The 25,144-nt window shown below is 36.8% G+C and overlaps 1 protein-coding gene across 1 annotated transcript; it reads left to right on the top strand.

Moving 5' to 3' along the window:
* The first annotated feature begins 298 nt into the window (after window positions 1-298).
* LOC139134511 (very long chain fatty acid elongase 4-like) lies at window positions 299-24,369 on the top strand. The gene is made up of 7 exons (XM_070701373.1): window positions 299-421; window positions 14,948-15,057; window positions 15,938-16,125; window positions 17,359-17,439; window positions 17,832-18,003; window positions 19,123-19,250; window positions 19,625-24,369. Exons 2-7 carry the CDS (start codon window positions 14,991-14,993, stop codon window positions 19,907-19,909), a joined length of 921 nt encoding a protein of 306 aa, XP_070557474.1. The 5' UTR covers window positions 299-421; window positions 14,948-14,990; the 3' UTR covers window positions 19,910-24,369.
* The last annotated feature ends 775 nt before the right edge of the window (window positions 24,370-25,144 follow it).

The following is a 25,144-nucleotide window of genomic DNA, read 5'->3' as shown; positions in this document are numbered from 1 at the left end:
TCATAAGTGTTGTTATCTTCTTTAGTGTAAAATACGATATCGAATTCTGACCGATTCTTTTCTAAGCTATAAACGGAAAAAATATCCCTGAACCCCCAAAATATCGGTTCCCTCGATTGGAAGTGAGAGTGAATGCCCCTAAAAATAGAGTAGAATGGTCCAAGTTACGGACATGGAGAGGAATGAGTTAGCCAATCGAACACTCTGTGACATTTGTGTACCCCGCATACTAACTAGTACGCGATGTTTGATTGGTTAAAATTGACACTTCCTAGGTTCGCTACACTAAATATTTTTTATAGCAACGAGTGTTGGTGTTAGGCGGTCGGTATGACCCTTGGTCACTCGCCAAAGGTGTAAGTGTACAAGCGCTTAAATGTTGTCCCTTTCCTGAAGCCTGCATTTTGACTTCTGCATTTTGGTAAGTCGCTGAATGTGTGTGATATTCGAAGAATGCATTAGCAAGCACCATGGGCGGGGGAGGGGAGAGCACTTTTCTCATGCTCCTTCGGCCTTCCGATTATGTTCGGAACAATTTCAAAGGATCATTTGGATAAACTGTAATTTCTCGCTGATTCTGCTATTGCTTGGATAATCACAAATACAGATTTATAAGTGCAGCTCGCCAGTGGGCAGTGATTGACCCACTGCGATTTAATGCATGGCCTTCTGTGTCTGCCCGCTCACACGATGTTGAACTTTGCCCTCTGATTTTGCCTTGCGATCCAGACCGCAGCTCACAGACATGATAATTACCTGCTTGGCATCATGGTCATTCGAATTGTAATATCTTTTATTCACGGAAGCGCTTACAATCGACCGAATGCATCGATGAATTTGGTACCCGCACTTGGCAAACGACAATTATCGCTTGGATCGTATTCCTACGGAACTGTGTCGCGACTATTCGTGTTCGATAAACCATCTGGACAAGGGCATTAATTATTTATAGTGTGATAGCGCCGGGTATAATAATATGGGCTGATCTGCTATTCACAGATATCATCACCGCAGCACAAACTGACCACGTTTCATTCATTACTCAGCTCCAACACAGCTGAATTTCTGTCCTCTTTGTCATTGCTATGACAACAGGCATCAAATACATACCTCGCGAATACCTGGACGTTACATAATAGGCCTTAAAATAGACAGTGTTCTTGCAAATATACAGTTTGTGTACTCATTGCAATATTAATGACATTGAAGTGTGAGCTATCATTGATTGTAACCTTGCTATGCGCAAAATGACATTTACCTTTTAAAATAAATGAAACTGAAAAATGAAAATTATGGTAAATAGCCACCTTTGTTAGTTAACATATGTTGGGAAATATATTCCTGTATTATGTCACTATTAATATATTTTCTTACCTTAGATACCTTGGTAATATTTCTTCTAAGATATCTACCTTCAGCCATGGAGCTCCATGCTTCAACTGAGACACTTCAGGTCACAGGACTCCTCACCCATATTGTACTGTCTCTCACCCAATTGTTATAGTAATATGCACACTGTGTGTAGCCACTGACTAATCTATTATTAGCTTAGTAATAAAGCAGTCTTCCGTAACAGACGACTTTGTCTTCCGACTGCTTTCTCAGACCTTGTCATATTCCTCATAATGTTATTTGTATAGCATACAGTACATTCTAAGTTTAAACTCCCTGAAAGTATAAGTAAGAAAAAAAACGTTCTGCAGCACAACTCTGTGAAGTAGGGCAAGTCAGTTTGGAACTGCAAGAATTGTGTTTGCATAGGTTTTTGTTGGCTTTTGACACAAAAGAAAACTATAATTTTTCAGGTTAATGGACATGCCCGTGGCAGTAGCTAGCACACAGTGTGTTACCTCCATGGTTAAAAGTAGGTGACTGTAACGGTTTGGTTGTCAGAAAAGTTGTATATTATTTTTCCCGGACTGAGTAAATGACAAAGACCAGCTTGAACTTTGACCTTGACATGTGCGACACTGCTCGGCCTTGCATGAATAGTAGTTTTTCCAAAGGATTGGCTGTCTGTCAAATCAGGTCTCTTGGTTTCAAGTTTTATGTGTTTGGACATGTTTCATGACCACCTTACAAAAAAAAAAAAAAATATCAGGAATTACTCCTTAGTTTGACCCAATTAAAACAACCATAAGAAAAAGCTCAACATAGTTGTTTTTGTTGTTGTCAGTGTTGTCAGTGTTATTGTTATTTAACAATAGATAAGCCAGACATAGGATAATCAACATTTATCCAGATTTGATCTGATAGTGTTGTACATTCACAAAGTGGACTGATAATATTTGTAAGGTGTACTGCACCACGATCCGGAATCGATCTGTTAAGAGCTTGTTTAAACACCACTGAAAACACTGATATTAATAATATAACAGGACAATAGTTGAAGATGTATTGTGTGCTTTTTTTGTTTTAAAGAAACAAGGATGGGTCTGTGAAGTGTTTGTTAACAACTGAAATAATTGACCCAAGTCTGTTTTATTGTTAGCTCACATTGTCAACTAGCAACGTTTCACACCCCCACTAACAAGCGTCATGCCCTAGTCTTTGTTGGCTTAAAGATAAAATCAATGATGGTTCTTTGCCACTCAGGGTTTGTATAGAGTGATAAATGCTGTATACTGACTCCTTCTGTGGTTATGTAGGGTGATAAATGCTGTATATTGACTCCTTCAGTGGATTTTGTAGGGTGATAAATGCTGTGTATTGACTCCCACGGTGGGTTTTGCAGGGATCGACTTATTAATGCTGTATATAAACTCCTTTATTGGATTTGTAGGGTGATAAATGCTGCATACGGACTCCTAAGCAAAGAATCAGCTCAAATAATAGCATATTCAGCACAGTCTGAGGGTAGTAACTAGAAACTGATAATATATTACTCAGCGTACGTTTTAGTTTGCAGCAGCACTTTTGCCAGAGAATCTAGCTGAACATTACAAATGCATGTAAAATAGATATGTTAATTTTGACTCAATTTGCATATGAATGAATATGCCAGTCATTTACTGCATATATTGGCACTTTACTCCTCATTGCCCCAGTGGATTATGGGTATCTTATCCTGTTAACAGGCGTCTGCCTGTTGGATGATGGATAAATAAAAAAAGAAATAAATATTATATAAAAATTATGTGTGATCTTCTTGAAGAGGCACTGGTTCTGTCATCAGAAGTTGTTGACATTGACCGTTTGTGTCATTGTTTAAGTCCTGTGTTCTTGGGAAATTTGCTCAGTGAGTCAGTCGGCTTGGAGATAACACTGATAAAAGCCTGCCCCTTTAACAAAAGACTGAAAAAAACTTGGTTTCATTCCCCTTTCAAAAAATATTTGGAACAAATGTTCTGGGTCGATAAGCATAGTAAAAGTATTGATAGGCGTTGCAAAATCTGAATATGAACAAATTTATTCTTCTTCTTATTCATCACGATTGCTCTCATTTCTTTAGGCCTGAATTTTATTTCTGAACTCAATATTACTTTGTTTTGTTAGAGTTTATAGTGCCATACAACCACTAATGAAAGTGCTCAAAGGCGCTTTTGACATCATCGAAAACGCACTCACAAATTATTTAAAAACTCGGATAAAAAAAGAATCACGAAGAGCAAGATAAAAAGTGAACAACAATAAAAGAGCGTAAATCATCGGGCAGATAAAAATCCATAGAGTTGTTTAAAAAGATGAGTCTTCAACCATTCTTTAAAATTATCGCGGGAAGTACACTGATTGATGGAAATCGGCAGGTCATTCCATAATATCGGTGCAGCCTAGCCAAATGCACGATTACCAAATGACTTTAATGAAACACGGTTTCGGTCATTTCTGAAATATCAGAGTGGCAGTGAAAGCTGATTGATGTCAGCTGCAGTATATCTTTGTTGTAGAATCTATACCCTTGTTCTCTGATATTGTCATAATCAATTTATCCCCAAACTGCGGATACATCACCGTGCTTAAAATATTAATTATTAGTTTATCAACGTGAAAAAAATATCACTCTTTTGAAAGTCTGTGACTTTTACTTTTTGTCGCTGAAAGGCAAATTCAAGATATTTTTACAGTACACTATCATATTTGAATCGAGTTGGTTTCATAGTGTATTACAATAGCATTGCAGGCAGGGCATGCGTGCAGATTGATTGCACTGGTAGTCCAGAATGGAACCATTGTCAGTGTGAGCGACAAGGTATTGTTTAACCCTTTGAGCGCCGAAGTCAATTGTTGTCGTGTGTACAAAATACACCCTTCTCACTTTTTTCAGATTTTTGACAAAATTTTGATAAAAAAATGTTGCCGATCAAGTGTAATTTCCATTTGGTCCAAAATTATCTAAAAATTACAGAAAAATTCATAAAAATTTGTAAAAATGTTTCACTAAAATATTTGGTGGGAAAAAAATTACAGCACTCAGAGTGTTAACTGACAAGAGAGGCAGCACACTGTCCTCATCAATAATGCATCAACCGCCTCCCATCCACCCTGACAGCGTTGCACCATGTGTTTTATAGTTACTAAATATAGCAATACAGACGTTAATCTGCATGCAAGGTATGTTAATAGGCATGCACGTACAGGTACAGCATTTTAAGCCTCTCAAGCGTCAAGCGTGTCATCTAGGTGTGTCAGTTTATCAGTTCATGCCATTGATAGGATACTATTAGTTGTTAGTCTTTCTCCAAAAGCATGTGTGCCTTAATATGAAAAGATACCCTCCCAAAATATTAAATATATATTTTATTTATAAAAGAAAGAAATAAATAAAAAAATAACTAAATAAATGTTATAATGTACTTGTATATATATATATATATATATATATAATATATATATATATATATATATATATATATATTGTATATATATATATATATATATATATATATATATATATATATATATATATATATATATATATATATATATATATATATATATATATATATATATATATATATTTATTTTTCTTGTTTGTCCCACCAGTCAACAATGGAATAGTTACAGATATTGCACTTACTGTTCATACTAAACCTAGCAGATAATGTTTTCTGACATACAAAGTAACCGACACACGGATAATGAATTTCTAATTTTGTACAGGTACGCTTCAGTCCTGAATGGATTATTTATGGAAATGTGATTAATTGCTAGTGCCAGGACAATGCAAGTTAGCATGATGCATGCACGCAGCTCAGCTAATGATACGGCTGCAATGTGGCTTGATGGTTGTAACAGTCTTGTATACATTTATGCTTGTGCTTGTGTCAGTGGCTGATGGGTAGGTCAAAGGTCATTAGTGTTAGGGGCATGAATGAGTTCATTTTTGTATGAAAACTTGGAAGGATCACGCAATGAATGCTTGTTTTCCTCAGTCATATTTATTATTCTTGTGAAACAAGGTAACTTTCATCCAGTTATGGTATATGTACTTGTATACTAAAACCGTTTATATTGTCAAAGCCATATGGTAGATTTCACCCCGTATACTGTATGTGTTGTCTGAGTGATGGATTTCATTCACTTTTGATTCACACTTTTGTACTAAAAACTATTATTATTGTCAATATGGTAGATTTCTTTCAGTTTTGATACACTTGTAAGTTATAAGAATAAGTGTCATTAAAATGGTAGATTTTATTCAGTGTTGATACGCTTGAGTACTAAATCATTAGACTGTCAAAATGGTAGATTTCACTTAGTTATGGGTACATCTTTAGGCTAGAAGTACCAACGTTGTCTAACTTGTAGATTTCATTCAGTTTTGATAGGCTTGCCATTAGTGTTATCAAAATGTAGATTTCAATTCAGTTTTGATACAACTGTATAGGAGAATCATTAATGTTGATTGCAGCATCCATTAACATATTGCCACATGGTGCAATGTACCAGTAAGTGAAATATACTGTCTCCTATATATACTGTAATATATAATATGTCCTGGTGTGGTACAATATATTGCTTCCAAGGCTCCATATCAGTGATATGTATCACCACTGTATGATATTTAAGCCAGAGTATTTTCATTATATTACCTCTATGCTCTGTCACTATGGTTTTGCCATTGTTGCCATAGTACCAAAAATACAACCAAGACAAATATCTCTACACCTTTCTTGTGACATTGGGCAAACAGACCCGACATGTGCATACACAGGTTTTTCACCCTTTCATTCAGTGATCTATTGTCTGCGAGGTACAGCCACCGCTTTGCCTGTCAGATCGATAGCATGCCAGCTAGTAACTCATTCATAACTAGACTGAGCTGAACAGACACGTTCTGCCATTGCGTGCCCAGCATGCTTTCAATAAACCATTACTGAGAAAAATGTCTCATTTCAGGTCAAAAGCGTTGCTACTGGTATTTGTACATGTCCATCATAACAATTCTATTCCTTGTTTGCAGAAGCTTTCAATTTGGCTTCAAGTACTTCCAACAAATCGTACATTTCAGAGGTAGGATTTCATTGGCTTTGTCTCTTTCCTAGCCCAACAGACCTATAATTATCCATTCCATATTTTTTTAATTATTCGGATATAATTTTAAAGGGTACCCATAGGATTTGTTTCAAAATTAGCAACCTGTGTTATAGAATCTAATTTGGTCAGTTACTTTGTGGCTTGTTGCCATGACAACTATTAAGTGAAAGAAAGTTGTATACAGTTGCTTCTAACATTGGTACATGGTTCCCTCATACAAGCTGCATGAATTGGAGCTATAGTTAAACTTTTATACCCATAAATATTAGAATGTTATTTCATAGGGATCACAACAGTAAGCTCTGCCTGAGTTCCACCCGTTAAATTCCGTTTTGCCGCGTTGTTTGATTTTGCATGGATAGAGAAATTACTTAATCACCTTGGGTTGGAAAGAACTGCACAACTGTAATTATCTTGATTTGTATAACTTTGAAAAAATTCAAATATGAAATAACTTTGTTAGTATGGAGAATGTGATGATCATAATAATAAAATACTGTCTGAATGCAACATGAGTTAAGTTTGCCATTTAAAAAACGTTGTTTGGCCACGAGTAACTTGAGAATTGAGTGTATAGTAACAGAAATTCAAAGTTTAAGTACACTAGTATACATGTATATCATATGAGTAGCCGCATAGCTACTGTTATTTTGTGATCGGTTGGGCAAAAAGTGATATCAGCAACCAAGGTGAATCAGGGTGTTTCATTGGTTAGGCTACCGTAACTTACACATCTGACAACAAAGCACGATGTGAGAATGCAAGGTTACGCCGTTGATAGATGAGAGTGTGTTGTGGACACATAGTGTTGGGGTGTGTGCTTTCACCGAGTTGCTAGGCAAAAGGCTGATCAACTCAAGTGTCAGTCAAAAGATTACTGTATGAGTGATTGTCTACCATACCATTATTCCATTTTTAGCTACTATAGACTATGGTGTATAGAAGCTATTGGGATGGGTATCCGTCCGTCGTCAGTCTGTATGTATGTATGTATGTATGTATGTATGTATGTATGTATGTATGTATGTCCGTTTGTGAGGCGTCCGTCCACTCAAATATCTTGAGAACCGCTGTACTTACTGATTTGATATTTGTTGTGTTGATGAAAAATATGATTTTGAGAAACTATTTTTTTTGATTTTTTGATATTGTTGAAAATAGGCAAATTAATGCCAAAAAAGGTGTTTTTGGTAAAAAATCTTCTTCTTCATAACCGCTGGTCAGACAGCTTTATTATTTGGTATACAGGTCCCTAGGGATAACCCAACTTAGATTTGTTCAAATTGTGATGAAATATGCAAATCTGTATTTTTAAGGAATTTTTTTGTCATTTTTTGGTCAAATTTGACATACATTGTAAGTAATTCTTGTACTGTATAAACCCTATCAATTCACCCAGAAAAAAATAATTAATATGATTTTAAATAATTGAATTAATTAGGAAATCATCAAAGCCAAAATAATTTTAGTGTGGAATTATCAGAAAGGTCAACTTTTTTTGACAGTTCATAGTGAAATGCTTACCATCTTGGAGGATTAAAACATGTAAAGGCAACTTTCCTGAATCCCAACTTTAATATATTCTGAACCGTCATTTATTGTGCCCTGTATGTTATCTAAAAGAAATTGCTCTTAATAGTTTGTCATGATAGGGTGGTCAAATAAATAGAGATAGAGAAAGTTCTAATTTCCATTTATGGTTGACTGGGTAAGGATAAAATAAAATTACTTTTGAGGAAAAAAATAGAGTGATCAATTAAAAGAGTGGTCAAAGTGATAGGTTTTTTATGGTAAAGCTGGGCTGTAAGATTCCTCATGTGCTATTTATAGCAATTATGCAATCTGTGTAAACAGTGCAATGAAAGTGTTACATGATTCCTAATAATGCTTTTGATGACCTTGAACTTCTTAAGTTTCAAACATTTGTCTCTTCAGTGTGCTTTCTCTGACTACGTACAGAACTTACTTACAATGTTAATTTGAAAGTTAAAATGGGCTTTGTTAATAGGATGAAAATACTGATATTAAAAGATAACCAGCTCAAATATCCACCTTCTTCATCAATATATGTGTCACAAAAGGTTATTCTCTACATAACACAGCAGAGCTCTGTCAACTGTTGGGTCGCTTGTTTTTTCAAAACCGCTAGTCAGACAGCTTTAATATTTGGTTTACAAGTCCCTAGGATGACCTTAGTGAGATAATTTCATACAGTCAGGAAATACTTAATTTTGTATCCATGTCTATAGTAGCTTCAGGGACTTTGGCCCTATGTTTTAGATTTATGAATGTTTTTCTTGCTGGCTTGAGTATACAGTATATATGCCATGTTATTCATTTAGTGCAAGTTGAGCTGTCAGTCAAAGCTAAAAGAAAATCCCAAATCAGTCTGAAAGGAGGGTACTTCATTTGCATGCATAATTAGGGATTTAGTTCAAATTCGAACAGCGCCCTCTGGCCAGTGAGTGACGGTTATGGCATTTTTCGCCAGAATTTTATCCGCAGATATCTCAGCCTTCGTTTAGCATCCGTCCTGTTTCCAGTTAGCGGCTGAATTGTACTCTTAGTTAGTGTTCGCCGATGATTTTTTATGGGGTTTTATCGATTCGTTTTTGCGTTAGCCTTATTTTCATGGTTTTCGAGCGACCGAAAATGCCGTTCACTAAACACTGCCGCAAAAGCATATCCAAAGTCAAATTTCCATGAGAAGTAGGGAGGGGACGTATCTTGAGTAGGTCCATACGATCTGAAAAAATCTCAGTGGCTTAAGCCTCCGTTTTTGAAATAAGTCTCGTTGAAGTTGACTATGCAGCGACGTTCATGTGTTAAATCTAACATGGCGGCGACCTACAGCGCAGCGTGAGTGTACACGTAGACTCTTTCAGCTCTTTCTCGGTCCTCACCGGCTAACTTGGCAGATTTTTTCGGTTCTGTTTATGTTTTCAATGATTGTGACGAGGAAGCAAGACTGCAAGCTTGTGTTACCTCACTGGCCAACACAATCTGCCTGGCTGGCTTCTCGGTAAAGTCGTGGACAGTGCAAATGGAAAAAAAACACTACGGTGACAGAAGGGCTACGTTTATCACTGTCTGCGGCCGTACACGTAGTATAGTGGTAGACACCCGTCGTACTGACTAGCAGTGCTGTTTCGTTTATGAGTGATTTTTTCCGTTTTCGCATTCTAGTAGCTAGCAAGCATACAAAAACTGAAGGAAATAACATCGACTGCAAAAAATCTCCGTGGATAAATACGGCTACTCTGTATCCCGCACACGAGTACGTGAATATAGATGCGGCTAGAATGATAGCCGGTAAACAGCTGCGCGTTGCGGCCATCCCTGCTAGCATTACCGTACGTGCTCGAACTAGACTGGCACATTTTATAACTCATGTAACTAGCAAAAAAATTTTTTAAGTATTGATGGTCATAATGTGACATTAATTAAATACTTTATTTATATATAGCGCCAGTGACCCGAGATTATAGGAGTAAACTTTGAAAAAAATGAAAGATTAATCGTGTAACACCCGCGCCGTGTGAACTACAAGTGGTTTGGTCGCGGTAAACAGCGTGGAGTGTACGTAGCGTAACGGGTGTTCGTATACTCATAGACCCTCCAGATCTACGTATACAGCGAAAAGGTAACTGCATGCCAACATTCAACACTGCCGCAAATACATGTCCATGGTCGCACGGTCATGAAAATTTCACCAAATGTTGATAATAGTTAAATGAATATTTTCTGAAATTTTCGGCTTGGCTTAAGACCTCTAAGGTCATTATCGAGCTGTTTTACGAAAAAGGTGAAGTTTACTTCCGCATTTGGCGGGTCGACCTCGCCACCCACTTTGTAGCGATTTAAATAAAATCTTCTCAACTTTTGTGAGTTTACCCAAGGAAAACAGATCATTAGTATGTATGCTACAACTGAAAGCAAAAATTATAGTTCTAGCTATTGTACGTTTTGCTTAACGTCGATATTTAAAGACCACCCTTTCGCCGTATTTTATCCCTCACTGCAGTGGCGGTCAGCGTAACGAAAACGAGGCTCTCTAACACGAACTTTTATGCAAATTTCATAGGCTCCTTTCAGACTGAAATGACCATTCGTATTGTGCATGGATGTTCTGGCAAGGTTATACTACAATATACCTTTGAGTACTGTAATTTTCATTTCCAACCAAAATTTTAGTGCAACATTTTACGAAGTTTTATGAATTTTTCTTTCTTTTTTTTTTATAATTTTGACCAAATGGAAATCACATTTCATTGACTACAGATTTTTGGCAAACTTCTGGCAAAATTTCTGAAAAAACTGACTGGGCTATATTTTATAAAGGCGACAAAAATTTACTTTGGCACTCAAAGGGTTTAAAACCGGATTCAGCACCTATTGGGCCTTCACCATTGCAAGTGATGTCACTGCATTAAAGAGCCAGTAGCTGTAATTTGCGGTGATAATTTTTTTACCATTTTGTTTTCAATGTGAACTACAGTTTCTTGTCCTACTCCATTTCCAAAGCATGTTGATATACACAGTATTCAGCTTGTCAACTCGGCCTGTACATGTGTACACTGCATTGTTATTATTGACTGAGTGAATTCTGGTCCTGACTTGAATTTAAATGTAAACAATAACAGTGCATTTTACATGTACAGTCACTGTATTAACCCTTTGAGTGCTGTAAATTTTCCCGCCGAAATTTTAGTGCAACATGTTACTAATTTTTACTAATTTTTCTGTTATTTTTTAATAAGTTTTGACCAAATGGACATCACATTTTATTGGCTAAACTTTTTTTATCAAAATTTTGGCAAAAAATCTGAAAAACTTGACCAGGGTAGATAATACATGTATGCAAACGACAAAAATTGACTTTGGTGCTCGAAGAGTCTTACAGCTGAATAATAAGTGTTTCAACGTATTTTGGGGAGTATACAAGAACTTGCAAATGACATACAAAACAAAGATAGTTAAAAAAAGATCATCAGAAGTTACAGTTGATTACCCATTTTATCCTTTGAGAGCTGTAATTTTCCCACCTAAATTTTAGTGCAACATTTTACAAATTTTCATATATTTTTCTGTAATTGTTTCGGTAATTTTGGAGTGGAAGGACATAACTTTTTATTGACTAAAATTTATTATCAAAATTTTGGGAAAAATCTGAAAAGAAATTGTCTTGATCTGAAAAAAAAATTGTCTGGACTATATTTTATGAAGGCAACAAAAGTTGACTTCAGCAAGTACTCAAAGGGTAAGGTGAGTCCTGCAATGTGTAAATGCCAAAGAAAGTCACTGACTGTAACGGCCAGAGAGAGAGAGAGAGAGAGAGAGAGAGAGAGAGAGAGAGAGAGAGAGAGGGAGAGAGGTACCGGTATATGTCTTCATCCATTGGTCAGCTTCCAACAGAAAGAGATTTTTCCCATCACAAAGATCTGCGGTTGAAAGACAAGTAAAGTTAGCTCTGTCAACAAATGTTATGTCGCTGCATTTGATTTCAAAAGAGATCGATTAAATGGCCGTCTTGTCACTGCGCTATTGAAAAGTAGCGTTGTTTCTGGCACCTGATGTGTGACTAGTGTAAAGTCAACACACTCAACCATGACTGAAGGTGAAACAAATAATGGCTGCCACCAACACAAACTCACTGCCCACACACTACCTGGTGTTACATTCTCTGCCTACCCAAAGGAAAATATTCCTTCAAATTAATCGATGCTTGCGCTGGACAGAGATGATCCAAGCTTCTTTCTTAAAAAGTGTGGTGCATTTGATAACTGTATAGAGACTACACTGTTAGGGTAGAACACACAACATATGGTAGCAGCCCTGAGTCACCTTGCGGAGAAGCAACAAACAGAACTGCTCTGCAAAATCCCCTCTCTTGGTAATTCTGAGTCTAATTTTGGAGTTAAAACCATTCTGTTCAATACTTTAATGAGCTAGACTATCACGATAATGACAGATATGAATTTTGCAACTTTGCAATACAGCCAGGCGAGTAATTTCTGGACTTTTTGAGGTTTCCGAGATTGAGCTGATGTTTATTAATAATAGCTAACTTTGGATGGATTTTGTTTTGCTTGAGGGGACGTTAATCATGTTGATTCTATTTGTTTGATCATCAAAGTACAAGGCGTACACATTAACTTGCATGCTTTCAAGAACAATTCAAAAGTCTGGGCACTTGAGGAGGTTGCCAAGCAACAGCCTGCCCTACATATGATGCCGTGAACTTTAACCTTCGGACATAGGTATGCCATATAGTCTGTCACACCATCGTCCCATTGTCTGGCGTGATTTTGAACGGATCAGTGATAATTTGATGCAGGCGACCTCAATTTTTTGAAGTGACTGGCTTGTTGTGTTGACACTGACTGAATTGTTTCTCTACTTCAAGTTCAAGGAGATGTAGTTAGTTCTCTATTGTGGAACACAGTCCATCCAGGTGTGTGAAGGTAAGCTTACCGGTTACAGTGGGTGCAATATATGTCAGATGTGGAACTGTGAGCTAGTACATTAAGATTTGTTGGTGTTGTATAATCCGCAGTACCTTGCACTCTGGTTGGGTGTGTGTGCAAAACAAAGTGGTAATGAGCTGACAATGTTCTTTCCTTCTTTGAATAATTTTAGTCAAGTTCATCTTCATTGAAAGACATTTTTGGCAGAGAATTCATAATTTGTTCTTGTGTTCTTAATTTAAGGGTTAATTCTTCCTCGTTCTGGCTGATTTTGTTTTCAGATTCTGATTCTGGGGGGAACAAGCATTAGCTCTTGATGGAATGAAACAAAAAGATGAAATTTAGGGGAATTGTGATACTGTTTGGTTCTGTCCTGGTTTGGGATGCATTTGAGACAAGAGATACAAACAAGCACACCCCACAGAGGGACAGTAAGAGAGAGCTATAATATGTCCACAAATGCCGGTCAGATTATAATTTCCACACCAAACACCCATAGAATTCTTGTTTAGACACACACTGTCAGATATCATGCTAATATCCGTCACTAACTGGTTTCTTGTACAGTATCCTTGTTTCCAAACATGAAATGTTTCATGAACATGGTATTTGCAGTACAGTACCGGTACGTCTCTCTGAAATTCATTGGTTCCCAGTTGTCATGACATCATACAAGGCAGATTATGAGTTTTGATCAAAATTGGCAAAATTCTTTCATTTCACTTTTACTGCTCTGATTTTCCATCACCATGGCAACGTGGAATTCTCATCCCGCGGACATTGAATATCATTTACATTTAGCAATGTCAAATTAAAAAAAACCAACTCAAGGTATTTTGTTTTCAGCCATTTTTCACCAGTATATTATCACACACACACAGAACATAGAGCACAATATATCACGGCCTTTTCTTGCTTTTTCTGAAAGAGTTTTGACGCATTCCACTTCCTCTTTTCAGGCTGATAGACTGAACTGAAACACGGAAAGCGTTTTGCTGTCATGGCCCGGGGTTACCACGGTTTTAATTGCCGTCATATCAGCGTTTGATATATATCAAAGTAATTCCTCTCACACCGCACAAACATGTCATCCTTACAACCTCCGATGGAACGTAGCTATGGTAAAAAAAACAGTGCTAGTTTTCAAGCATCAAATTTGTTTTTCATCGAATTTGTTTCGACCAGGACCGGTGAACTTGAACCTGACTGAAATCTGAATGAGTGAATCTGAGTACTCGGACTCATTTGATAAAATCTGTGAATATTAAAAGCAGTACTGTTAGAACACCCTTTAGGCTATTCCTTGAACATCAAAATCAATTCCAAGTATGTAAAGTGAAATTTTTCTGTTGTACCCAAAGTCGAAAATTGCCAGACAGCTCGATGATTCGTATGAAGTGGACCTGTAAAACTGTCCCCGATTAGTATAAGAATGATGGAAGTGTTTGACCTGAATTCATTTCAGTGTCTGCTGATACAACTTCTGCATTGTCGGCAATAAGTCTGACTGGATATTTTTACTGAGTTTTAATTGTACTACAGGTAGCAATTTCTCATTGGACTTAGCATTTCAAATTGACAAACGACAGCATTCTCATGTAGAACTATAGAAACTGTCATATGGTTTGTCATCTAAAAAGAAAAAGAAAGGCCAGCCACTGTAACTTTTGATGATGTTTTCACTATTTTTTTATGTCAAGTGCAAGTTCATGTCGTTTTCCCAAAAACATATTGAAACACCATTTATTGAGATTGTCAACACAGTTTCTGTTGTGTAAAATACGCTGTTATTTTTAACATTTGAATTCAAGTCCAAATTAGAATGTAGAATGGTTTTTGTTACAACCATTTCGGTCTTCTTTGCTGTCATGGTACAAGTGCGCCAGATGTCCGCAGTGTCACTGCAATGTCAGGGCTTTTCTTTGTAGTTCCCAGGCATTGAAAGGGAATTATTTGATTAAACGGTGAATTCAAAACATTTCATTGTTTTTTTTTTGTTTCAGATTTTTTTTCCCACGGGATAGCTGTTATTTATTTACCGTCATCATGGAGATCATAAAAGACAAGATGTATGAGTTCAGCGAGTGGTACGATATGATCCTCTCCCACAGTGGTAAGTAGAATTTCAACTGTGACCTTTCAACTCATTGACCTTCTAAACAAGCCCAATGAAATCTATCTACCGGTATCTGTTACTACAACACCACTGGTGTGGGTTGTAACTTTTATTGAAATGTTTTTAAATTGAACTCTACCTTATGCTGTTTACTATTCATTCATAATTTTTTTGCTTTCGACAAGAAAAATATAATTTCATAGGAATGTGTTTACTATTTATTTATTGCAGTTAATCTTAAAATTTTCTATTGATATGCAGCATGCTCGGAAGGTTATATCCGATTGGTCGATTGTCACTATTCACAGCAACTTAGGGAGTTTATTTGTATTATTCAATTATAATGGCAAGATTCAGCCCACAAATTGGATAACAGCTTCCCAGATGCTGCACATTGGCCCAACATGTTCACAAGATGACCTGATTGTATCATTGTCAAGTGAAATTTATTTGACATTTCGTAAAATTACAAACCAATTGACACAACTTCTTGTCACCATGATACTCAATGTCAACTCCAATTTCTTGTCCACTGCCCAAAGTGTGTTGAGATACACAGTATTCAGCTTGTCAACTCAGCCTGTACATGTGTAGACTCGCATTAATGTTGTTATTGTTGACAAGTGAATTCTGGTCCGGACTAGAATTCAAATGTAAACATTAACAGTGCATTCTACAGACCGTAGACACTGTGTTGACAAGTTATAAAGGGGAATTTAAGCATGCTTTGGGGAGTATCGGTAGAACAATAATTTGCGATTGACACACAAAACAAAAAAAGTGAAAAAAATCGTCAAAAATAGTGAAAAAATCATCAAAAGATACAGCTACTGGCCCGTTAAGCAATTCCTATATTTTCATTTCATTTCACATACAGATAAAAGGGTAGATGACTGGTTCCTGATGTCTTCGCCGGTCCCTACACTAGCCATTATAATGCTCTATCTCCTAATTGTACTAGTTGGTCCCAAAATCATGGAAAACAGAGAACCTTTTCAACTGAAAGTGCCAATGATTATTTATAATTTCTTCATCATGGCGCTTTCAATACACACTTGGACACAGGTGAGTGGGTTTCATGCCATGACTTACGCACGCACATCCCAGTGATGTTAAATGCAAGATCAGAAACCTTTAATGTATGTTCGACATTCTTGTGTCGCTTCCATGGTAATTAACCTTATAAATAGTCCTTTTAGAAAATACTTTAGATGCCATTTATTTAATTTGTGGAAATATTTTTGAAATGATATCACTCAAAAAATGCTTTGTTTTATTCTTAAAAAATCAAAAATATAGTGATTTTCAGACTTTGGTAGTAGTGCTTGTACAGCATAGAAATACTGGGTATTTCGCAACATCCAGGGTTCAAGGGAACAAGAATACTGGTGTCTTTTTCGTATACATCGCCAACTGACCTGTGTTGAACTAAAAATGTCATACATTGTTTAGAAGGCGGTAGTACACTTTAGAAACCAATTTTCAAAAACTCACAAAAATCACACAGGATATTTGCCTACTTCCCAGTACTATTGAAAAAACTGTTTGTCATATTTACATTGTGAATAAGGCTAGGACGGTTTCAAGCTGTACAGCTCATTGTCAAATAGGGCATCGGAAAAATTGATGATTTATTCAAGCCCTCGCCAGGTGAAAGGCGGTATGCCAAAAGAATATCAAAATATGCAAATCACATGCAAATTTTATGACAAATTATTGTTCCCGCAGTGGTTAGTGACTGATTGTCAACCAAGACACATCAAATTCATAATAATATGTTGAAGAAATTCTCTTATGACATTCATAGTATTGCGTACCTGTTAAATTTGTGTTGTCCTGAGTATTTGTGGTGACAAAATCTATAGATAGTTCAGCAGATTGACGATATGTACACCCACAATAAACATTTGATGTATAGAGTCAATATTGCCGACAACCATCTGTTGGTAGGCTATGTTTTTGTTTCACGGCCCAGGTATTTTGAAAACGCGTCTTTGTAACCGCAATAAATAGAGTAACTGAGCCACCAATAAATGTCAGGCTGGGTTTTTTTTTTGTGGTCATAAAAATATGATGGATGTGAAACAGATTTTTGGGAAGTTAAGATACATGTCAACGTAGGTACTGTCGAACATTCACAGCATGAATCCGGTCAGTCACTGAAGTGAACACTGCAGAGTGGAATTGATAGGAAAGTTCCACACAGGAAAAAATATTTGTAAATGATAGAATTACATTTAATGTATCTACTAACTTGCAGATATCACAGTTTTTGATTTTTTTTGTTTTCTATTTCAGTGTGTCTATCATATGTACAAGGCAAATTATAGCTGGTCGTGTACTCCTGTAAAATACACCAACGATTACCATGAACTCAGTGTAGGTATCATGCTTTTCTTTCAACACTAATACATCAGTTGTAGGGTATTCACAAAATACAGAGATTTATGTCCGAGTACATTGTGCAGCGGAGGTATTGCCTGAGATGCGCAGTGTCAAGAAAATACCGAAGCATACCTTTTAGAAATTACATGCGCAAGAACAACAAAACTCCTCAAAAAAGCGGTGCTGATATTCCGATGCAAACTAAAAGAGACATATTAACAACTCAAGCTGTATATTATACAACTGCCATGCGTGCAACACTGACAAAATTTGTCCGAATTTCAGGTAGCGGTGCCTGATGTCTCATGCATGCAGCTATATTTAGTAATGAACCTGTAAGTGCAAACATCACTAATTTATGCGTCACTCTTTTCTGTCGCACACAGATAGCTGCAGCTCTATGGTGGTATTATTTTTCCAAGTGTATTGAAATGCTAGACACCGTGTTTTTCATTTTACGCAAGAAAAACAACCAGCTCAGCTTCCTCCACGTCTACCATCATTCGACCATGTTCCTGCTATGGTGGATCGGCGTCAAGTGGGTGCCAGGTGGACAGTGTGAGTATTATGCAAATCAGCACAAACAAGGAAAGTGCTCCAGCTTGGTGACTGTGACTCGTACCGTATATTAGGCTGCCCCCAAACCGTGATACTTACACAAAGCATGTCGATTTGCAGCTACTTAATTATTTTTGTACTGCAACGTAACATGTAACATCAAAAAGGGTAGTGATGCTTTAAGTACAGTCAGACTGGTGTATAGTGGTCACTGAGGGACCAAGAAAAAGAGACCACAGAATGGAGGTGACCTTTCTATAGAGGGTGGGCATGGCATTGCTTTCAGAGTAGGTGGTAGTGTGCTAAGTGGTGGATTTAGGAACAGATCACAGTACTGCATGACATAAATCTGTTGAAAATCCCAAGATACATTTTGTTTCTGAAAGCTTGGAATGCAGAGTAAAATTTGTTGAAATAGGCTCGCGCATTTCTTGCTTTCCAGTCTCAGCATTTTTCAGCAGAGGTCATTCAGAGTCAGATATGCTGACCATTGTACACAGTTTTTGTGTCAAATTGGATCAATTACATGTGGCCACTGACCACAAGACGAGAGGTGGCTATTCTGTAGAGGCTCATTTGCATGTCAAAGGTTACAGGACAGTAGCTGCCACAAAGTGACCGCTCTGTAAGCGTGGCCGCTGAGACTGATTTGACTGTATTGTACTATGCATTGTATTATTGGAAGATCCAATGGTAGATAGTTTGGTCTGAAATGTGGAATTCATTTCTATGAATGAATCTTCCGGAAATTTTGTTTGTTTAAATCTTTCAAATCAATGCACGTTGTGAAATCAAACAGCGGCACAGCATTTAAGTTGATAGTGTAGAAAAATCATCAAATTGATGTTCTGTTGTCATCCGAATGAAGCCAGTAGTTTACAGACACTGCAAAGACACTGATTCATCGTATCTGTTTGATGCAATGAATTTTCTAAACCATGAATTCTGATTGGTTGAATTCAACTGAATGCATATTGGCCAGTCAGATTCTATGTTCTATTCTGCAGTTGTTGATTCATAAATTTGGACCGATCCATCCAACTTTTGAAATTTTCATCATCGCAGGAGGATTCTGAATAGAAATTACAAGAATGTTTTTTTTTTTCGATTTGCTTACAGCAACCATTGGTGCCTCAATCAATTGCTTTGTACATATCATCATGTATTTTTACTACGGACTCTCAGCTTGCGGCCCCCAATTCCAAAAGTATCTTTGGTGGAAGAAATACCTGACAATACTCCAGCTGGTAAGTCACTCTCAACTTCTTCAAGGCAGTTTGCTCTCACAAGACAGTGGTTGATCTCTCAGAAATACTGCCACTCCTGTCACAGCCGACTCGACGTAACAAAGACGCATAAACATTTCTGAGTGCATATTTCCTTGGGTTACAATGAGATACACTCACATTAGAAAGTATTGGTGACATTTTTCTTTTATGCAAATATGATATAAATCAGAAAACTCAAATTCTTTTTAATTATTCTAGTTTTTTGATGCAAGTACATAAAGTAATATGCAATAAGAAAATGTAAGTGATGATGACCATATTTGGTCATAGGAACACCATATATGGTATGAAATCAGTGTGAGCATAATTACATATTCTGTTGTTTGTGACAGATTCAGTTCTTCATTGGCATTGCACACGCCGTTCAGTCGCTTTACTTTGGATGCGACTTCCCGCTCTGGATGCACTACGCCCTGATTGGATACGCCACCAGCTTCATTGTGCTCTTCACCAACTTCTACTTCCACGCCTACATCAGAAAGACGCGGCAGAGGCGCCGCGAGAAGGCACAGCGGCTGGCACAGAACGGCGCCAGCAAAGGAATCGCACAGAAGGAGGAAAACGGCGCGGTTGTCGCTAACGGACACACCAAGGTAGAAAGCAAGAAAGACCAGTAAGACAGTAAAAGACCCAACATAATAATTTTGACGGTCAGGTGATCGGATGGTTTCGCTGTTTTGTTTTGTAAAAATCTTGATCTATCAGTGTTGCAGCCAGGAATTTTGAACCAGCGAACACTGTGTCCCACTACCACTTATTTTGGGCGATATATTGCACATTTTGGGGACAAGATGCATCAGTTATCAATCAGATTTGATATTATCTTGTAACAAATTAATTTCACAGAACAAAATTCAAGCAACCAGGACAGCATGGTTATTATGGTTGAATTTCAGGCAACCGTAGCAGTACATGTATACCGTATCTGCTGCTAATCGGAGCTCAATTGGACTACCAAAGCAATTAATGATACCAAATGCAGCATATTACATGTAATTACTATAAATCGTAGCTTTGAAAGTACGCAAGTATAATCCTCAAAATAATCATGCAAACAAAGGACATTGTCAGTATCAGATACCGGTATTACTTACAAACTGTACGCGACACAGTTGACTGACTCATGAGTGCGCCTGGTGTGACCTGCAGTATGCGAGAATGTGGGACAATGGGTTCCGTTTTGGGGACATTGTTGCAAGGGCGTGTCCTGGCTGCAACGCTGTTCTATTAACTGTCACAGTAATTCAGTCTAAAAACTTAAGATGTGCCATTTTGTTTGAGATTTTACAGTCACTCAGTTTCAAACATTTTCCAGAATTTTAAATCAGAATTTTATTTACACCGAATTTTTTTTTGTGATTTTGTTTGTTTATTTCTATACATTTAGTTGTATCAATTTCAGAGTTCTATACAGGTAACGTTTTTCCTTTTGTTTTTTACAAACACTAAAATATATGCAAGTGTCTGATGGGCACCTTTAATACAGCAAATATCATGGTCGAATAAAAAGTCAGCATTTTGTCTTTTTGATGGTCATATGACAATCATGTGACTATCACATGACAATTATGTAATGAAAGTTATTTGATCAACGATTTTATTGTGCTCGGATCTTCCTCTGAAAGTGGTAGCAGCTGTAACATTTGATGATTTTTCATAGTTTTTAATTTTTTAGCTCATATTTGGTATGTATATAAATACCAAAAAGAGCTTATATGGTGAGTCGGTGGCGTCTGTATGTCTGTATGTTTTGTTTTTAATGTCGACTACAGTTTCTCTTCTCTAATCCCTAGACATGTTGAGATACTCAGTATTCGGCTTGTCAACTCAGCCTGTACAAATCTAGACTGCATTGTTATTATTGACAAGGGAATTCTGCTCAAATATAAACAATAACACAGAGCATTTCACATGAGTACAAAGTGTACTGAAGATTTAAGTAGCAGGTGTATTACAGACTTTGGGGAGTAGAACAAGCACTTGCACTTGATGTCAAAACAAATATTATCGAAAAATAATCATCAAATGTTACAGCTTCTGGTCCATTACAAGAAGCCACTATTTTAATGATTGTTGTCATGGCGATACCAGGATCTGATGTAAATTTTGGGATTTCCAGTACTCAAAGCAGTACTCTACCACTACGATGATCATACGATGTTATGATCGCATTGTCAAGAACTGACAATGTTACAGTGACACAATTTGGCGTTGCTTAAGGCAGTTCTTTGTTGATTTCGTTTGGGTAAGGAAACCAAAGTAAATCCATCATTCCATGATGAAACTAGTGGATACATGTTTTAAGTGTTTACTTCATGTTGAGCGTCAATCTTGGCATTTCTCTTGAATCATAACCAATCAAAGTCTGAAATCAAAACAAAATATATGCAAAGGATTTTTGAAACCAATTTTTCTCTCCAGGTTTTCTAATTATTTAGATACAATTATACTCATGTCATTTTTTTACAATCAATTGTTCATCTTCATATCACAAAGAGACATGACCTTTGACCCGATGAGGTGAACCTGTGAAATGCAACTTTTAAATCATATTTTCTACAAAAGCACCTGTGAAATTTACAAGTATTGATAAAAATCACTGAAATAGACAAACATTTTTAATCTCAGTACCACAAATGGTACTATATATTTATTATAAAAGTGTAGCTTTTTTCTGATTGATTTGCTCGCAAAATATCAGAAACAACTTTTGTACAACTTCATGTTTTGTGGTTTGCTGTGACAAGAAACAGTTTTAAGCTGGAATACGTATGGTATAGATGACGCCCTCAGCGACTAATGAATGAAAAACTTTTGTTTAAATAACACTCTTGCATACACTTTCTGAAAGAGTTGCATAGATTTGAACGTGCTGAGGGAAAAAACTGCCTTATGCATATTTATTTAAACAATGTAAAGTTAATATGTTTTGTGTGAATTTTTTTACTGTGTGGTATAATTTTGTCGTACACCCTCTTCGGTCAATCAGTCTTTCAGTCGTATAGATCTCATTTTAACTTAGATCAGAAAGCTTTGTAGCATATTTTAATTTTTAGTGATGACAAAAATTAATTGTGTTTTATTTTGTGCTGGTTTTGTTATACTTTCATTTTCGGTTATGTAGGGTTCAATATTGGGGTTTGTGGGCGTATGATTTGGTAAAGAAAACATTGTCATTTCTGTAGAGTTTTGGATCCTGTCGCACAAGTGTTATCAAAGTCCACAGGGCCATATCAGTGTTGTTGTGCAAGTTCAGGTGTGAATGCACCTTTGAATTGAAAGACTTATGTAAGCTCGCTCTGGCTCACACTTTCCTCAAGGAAAGCAGTGTTTTTGCAAATGATCCTGTCACACCTTGACAATTTAGGCAGTGTATGCCAACTTCTGAATAATTTAGCAAATATGCTGGACCTTCGTCAAATACGTCATGGGTAAGTTTTGTATAAGTTAAGAGTACATTGAAGCACGCTGGTATACGTTGAAGTACGGCGAGGTCATCGAAAAGTTTTGTGCATGCACAAAACTTTTTGACGTATGCCAGTGTATAACTCATACCTCCTGCACACGTGGGCCATAAGTTGTAGGTAGGTTATGCGCTCATTGACACACGTTGACACACATTAATTGTAAGTTACTCATAAGTCGAAATGGGTAAAGATAATTGTCTAGTGTACCCAAAACGTATTTTAACCTATGAGTACATTATGAATACGCTATGTGTACGCCCCAAATTGAAAACTATATTGTTTGTTCAGCAAGCTAGTGTTTTACAGAAGAACAGATACGTCGGAACAAGCCGGCTAAATCGTCAAGGTGTGACAGGGCCCTAAGATTGATGAACATTTGTGAATGATTTGGGAACCTTTGTAACATTTCTGCTGTCTGCTAACCTGACTCCATCGATATACCCCGAGGAAAATCCCGGTAAAATGACTTGGGACCCCGGTAACATTAACTTGCTTATTGCCCTTAGCAAAAACACTGGAAACCAAGCCATTCCCTCTTGAAATAGAGAATGAAAATAAGGGTTTACCATTCAGAATGTGCGACAAGAGAATCAAATTACCAACTATTTATCCAAACTTATAATAAATTTAAAATGACTGGAATTCCCCAATATGAACTTAAAATCATGTTAAATCATTCAAAAAGAGTACCTGCTTGACATGCACAAAGGTACACTTGCAATTGTAGAACACCCCTCCATAAGAAGCTGTGTCTCCTCTTCTTTGATCAGTTGGTATGGTCCTGTTGCCAGTCACAATAGCTTGTACTACTTTAGCGGACTTTGCAGGGCATCCGCATAAGGGAACCATACAAGCGGATGATATAATCTATTTCTAGTGACCAGTTTTTGTTAAATCTCTGAAATATTTGGAAGTTATCTTTTAATCTTGAAATGATGATAGAATTTCCGACGCTTTTTTAGTCTTCCCAAAGAAAGTTTAAATAAATTAAAACTTTTTTTATCTCTCTAATGTACAGACATCTTTTCGTCAAAATTCTGCGCACTTTCTTGATTCCATGCCAATTAAAGGTATTTTAAAGGCAGTGACCAACAATCAATAGTAATTAATACTGACACACGTACAAATGGTGTCATTATACGGTGGCAAAATTGGGGTGAAGTTATGTGGTCAAGACTTTAATCTTCTAAAGGTGATAAATATCATTTTTGTAAACATCGTTCATCATTTGGTTTTGTAAAATACTTTTTAACTGTGATTTTCTTAAGGTATGTCAAGTGCTATTGTTGTTTCTAAGTGATATAAATGCTTGCTGATTCTTACAAAAACTGCTGAAAATTCTTTTTAATGGCCACTTTTTGACCCCTATTTGCTCGTATGTAGAAGCAATCTAAACAATTAAAACAATTGGATTAAACCACATCAATACATCAATAGGGTGGATAGGGTTGAAAAGGTAACTCACTTTGTTGTAGTGCAATCAAAGTCACTGATTAGGAATTCAGAGCTGTGACATTTCACATTTTTTAGAAGGATTTCTCGTTTCCAAGTCGCGAAGCAATATCAAGAAGTAACGATTCAAACGAAATAAAAGACAATGATATAACAGTGTTGTGTGTTTTTTTAATTTTGTTGTTGTTGACAGTGTTAATTACATGCAGCGTTTCACCGAATGGAGAATATTGGAAGCTTGAATGGCGCCCTCAGTGTTCATTCAGATCCTTAATTGTATGCGTTTCACACCAGTTTTGCATTTTGCTTGGGCACCCACATGGAGTAAGCCGTTTTTGGCAGAAGGATGATAAGTGCCCTGTCAAACCTTGACGATTTAGCCAGTGTATACCAATGCATCAAAATTTCTCTACAACAATGCATTTTTCAATTTCGGGCATATATGTAGTGTATTCATAACTTACTCATAGGTTAAAAATACATTTTTGGTTCGCTAGACAATTCTCTTGACCCATTTCGACTTATGAGTAACTTACAAGTAACGTGTGTGATTGTGTCAACGAGCGCATAACCTATACCCACAACTTATGGCCCATGTGTGTGGGATGTGTGAGCCATACACTGGCATTCATCGAAAAGTTTTGTGCATGCACAAAGTTTTTGATGACCTCGATGTCCTGCAACATGTACCAACGTGCTTCTGTGTGCTGTTATACAAAATTTACCCATAACATATTTTACGTAAGCCCTGCGTATTTGCCAAATTTTTCATACGTTGCCATACACTGGCTAAATCGTCAAGGTGTGACAGGGCCAGTCGCAAAATCCAAGGCCAAACTTAAATGATGGTATATGAAAGGAAAGTGTGCCAGAATTGTCACACAATAATTCAACCAACAAAATGCAACCAACTTTATACAAGCCTGAAAGATC

This window comes from Ptychodera flava, chromosome 1 (assembly GCF_041260155.1).
Source record: "Ptychodera flava strain L36383 chromosome 1, AS_Pfla_20210202, whole genome shotgun sequence".
Taxonomy (NCBI): Eukaryota; Metazoa; Hemichordata; class Enteropneusta; family Ptychoderidae; genus Ptychodera; species Ptychodera flava.
The sequence above is the reverse complement of the archived record's forward strand: the minus strand, read 5'-3'. Positions and strand labels throughout refer to the sequence as shown.

Coding starts and splice junctions, on each gene's coding strand:
- LOC139134511 (XM_070701373.1), top strand. CDS start 14,991: ATGGAGATCATAAAAGACAAGATGTATGAGTTCAGCGAGTGGTACGAT. Junction 16,126..17,358: donor CAATACACACTTGGACACAG/GTGAGTGGGTTT, acceptor TTTCTATTTCAG/TGTGTCTATCATATGTACAA. Junction 17,440..17,831: donor ACGATTACCATGAACTCAGT/GTAGGTATCATG, acceptor TGTCGCACACAG/ATAGCTGCAGCTCTATGGTG.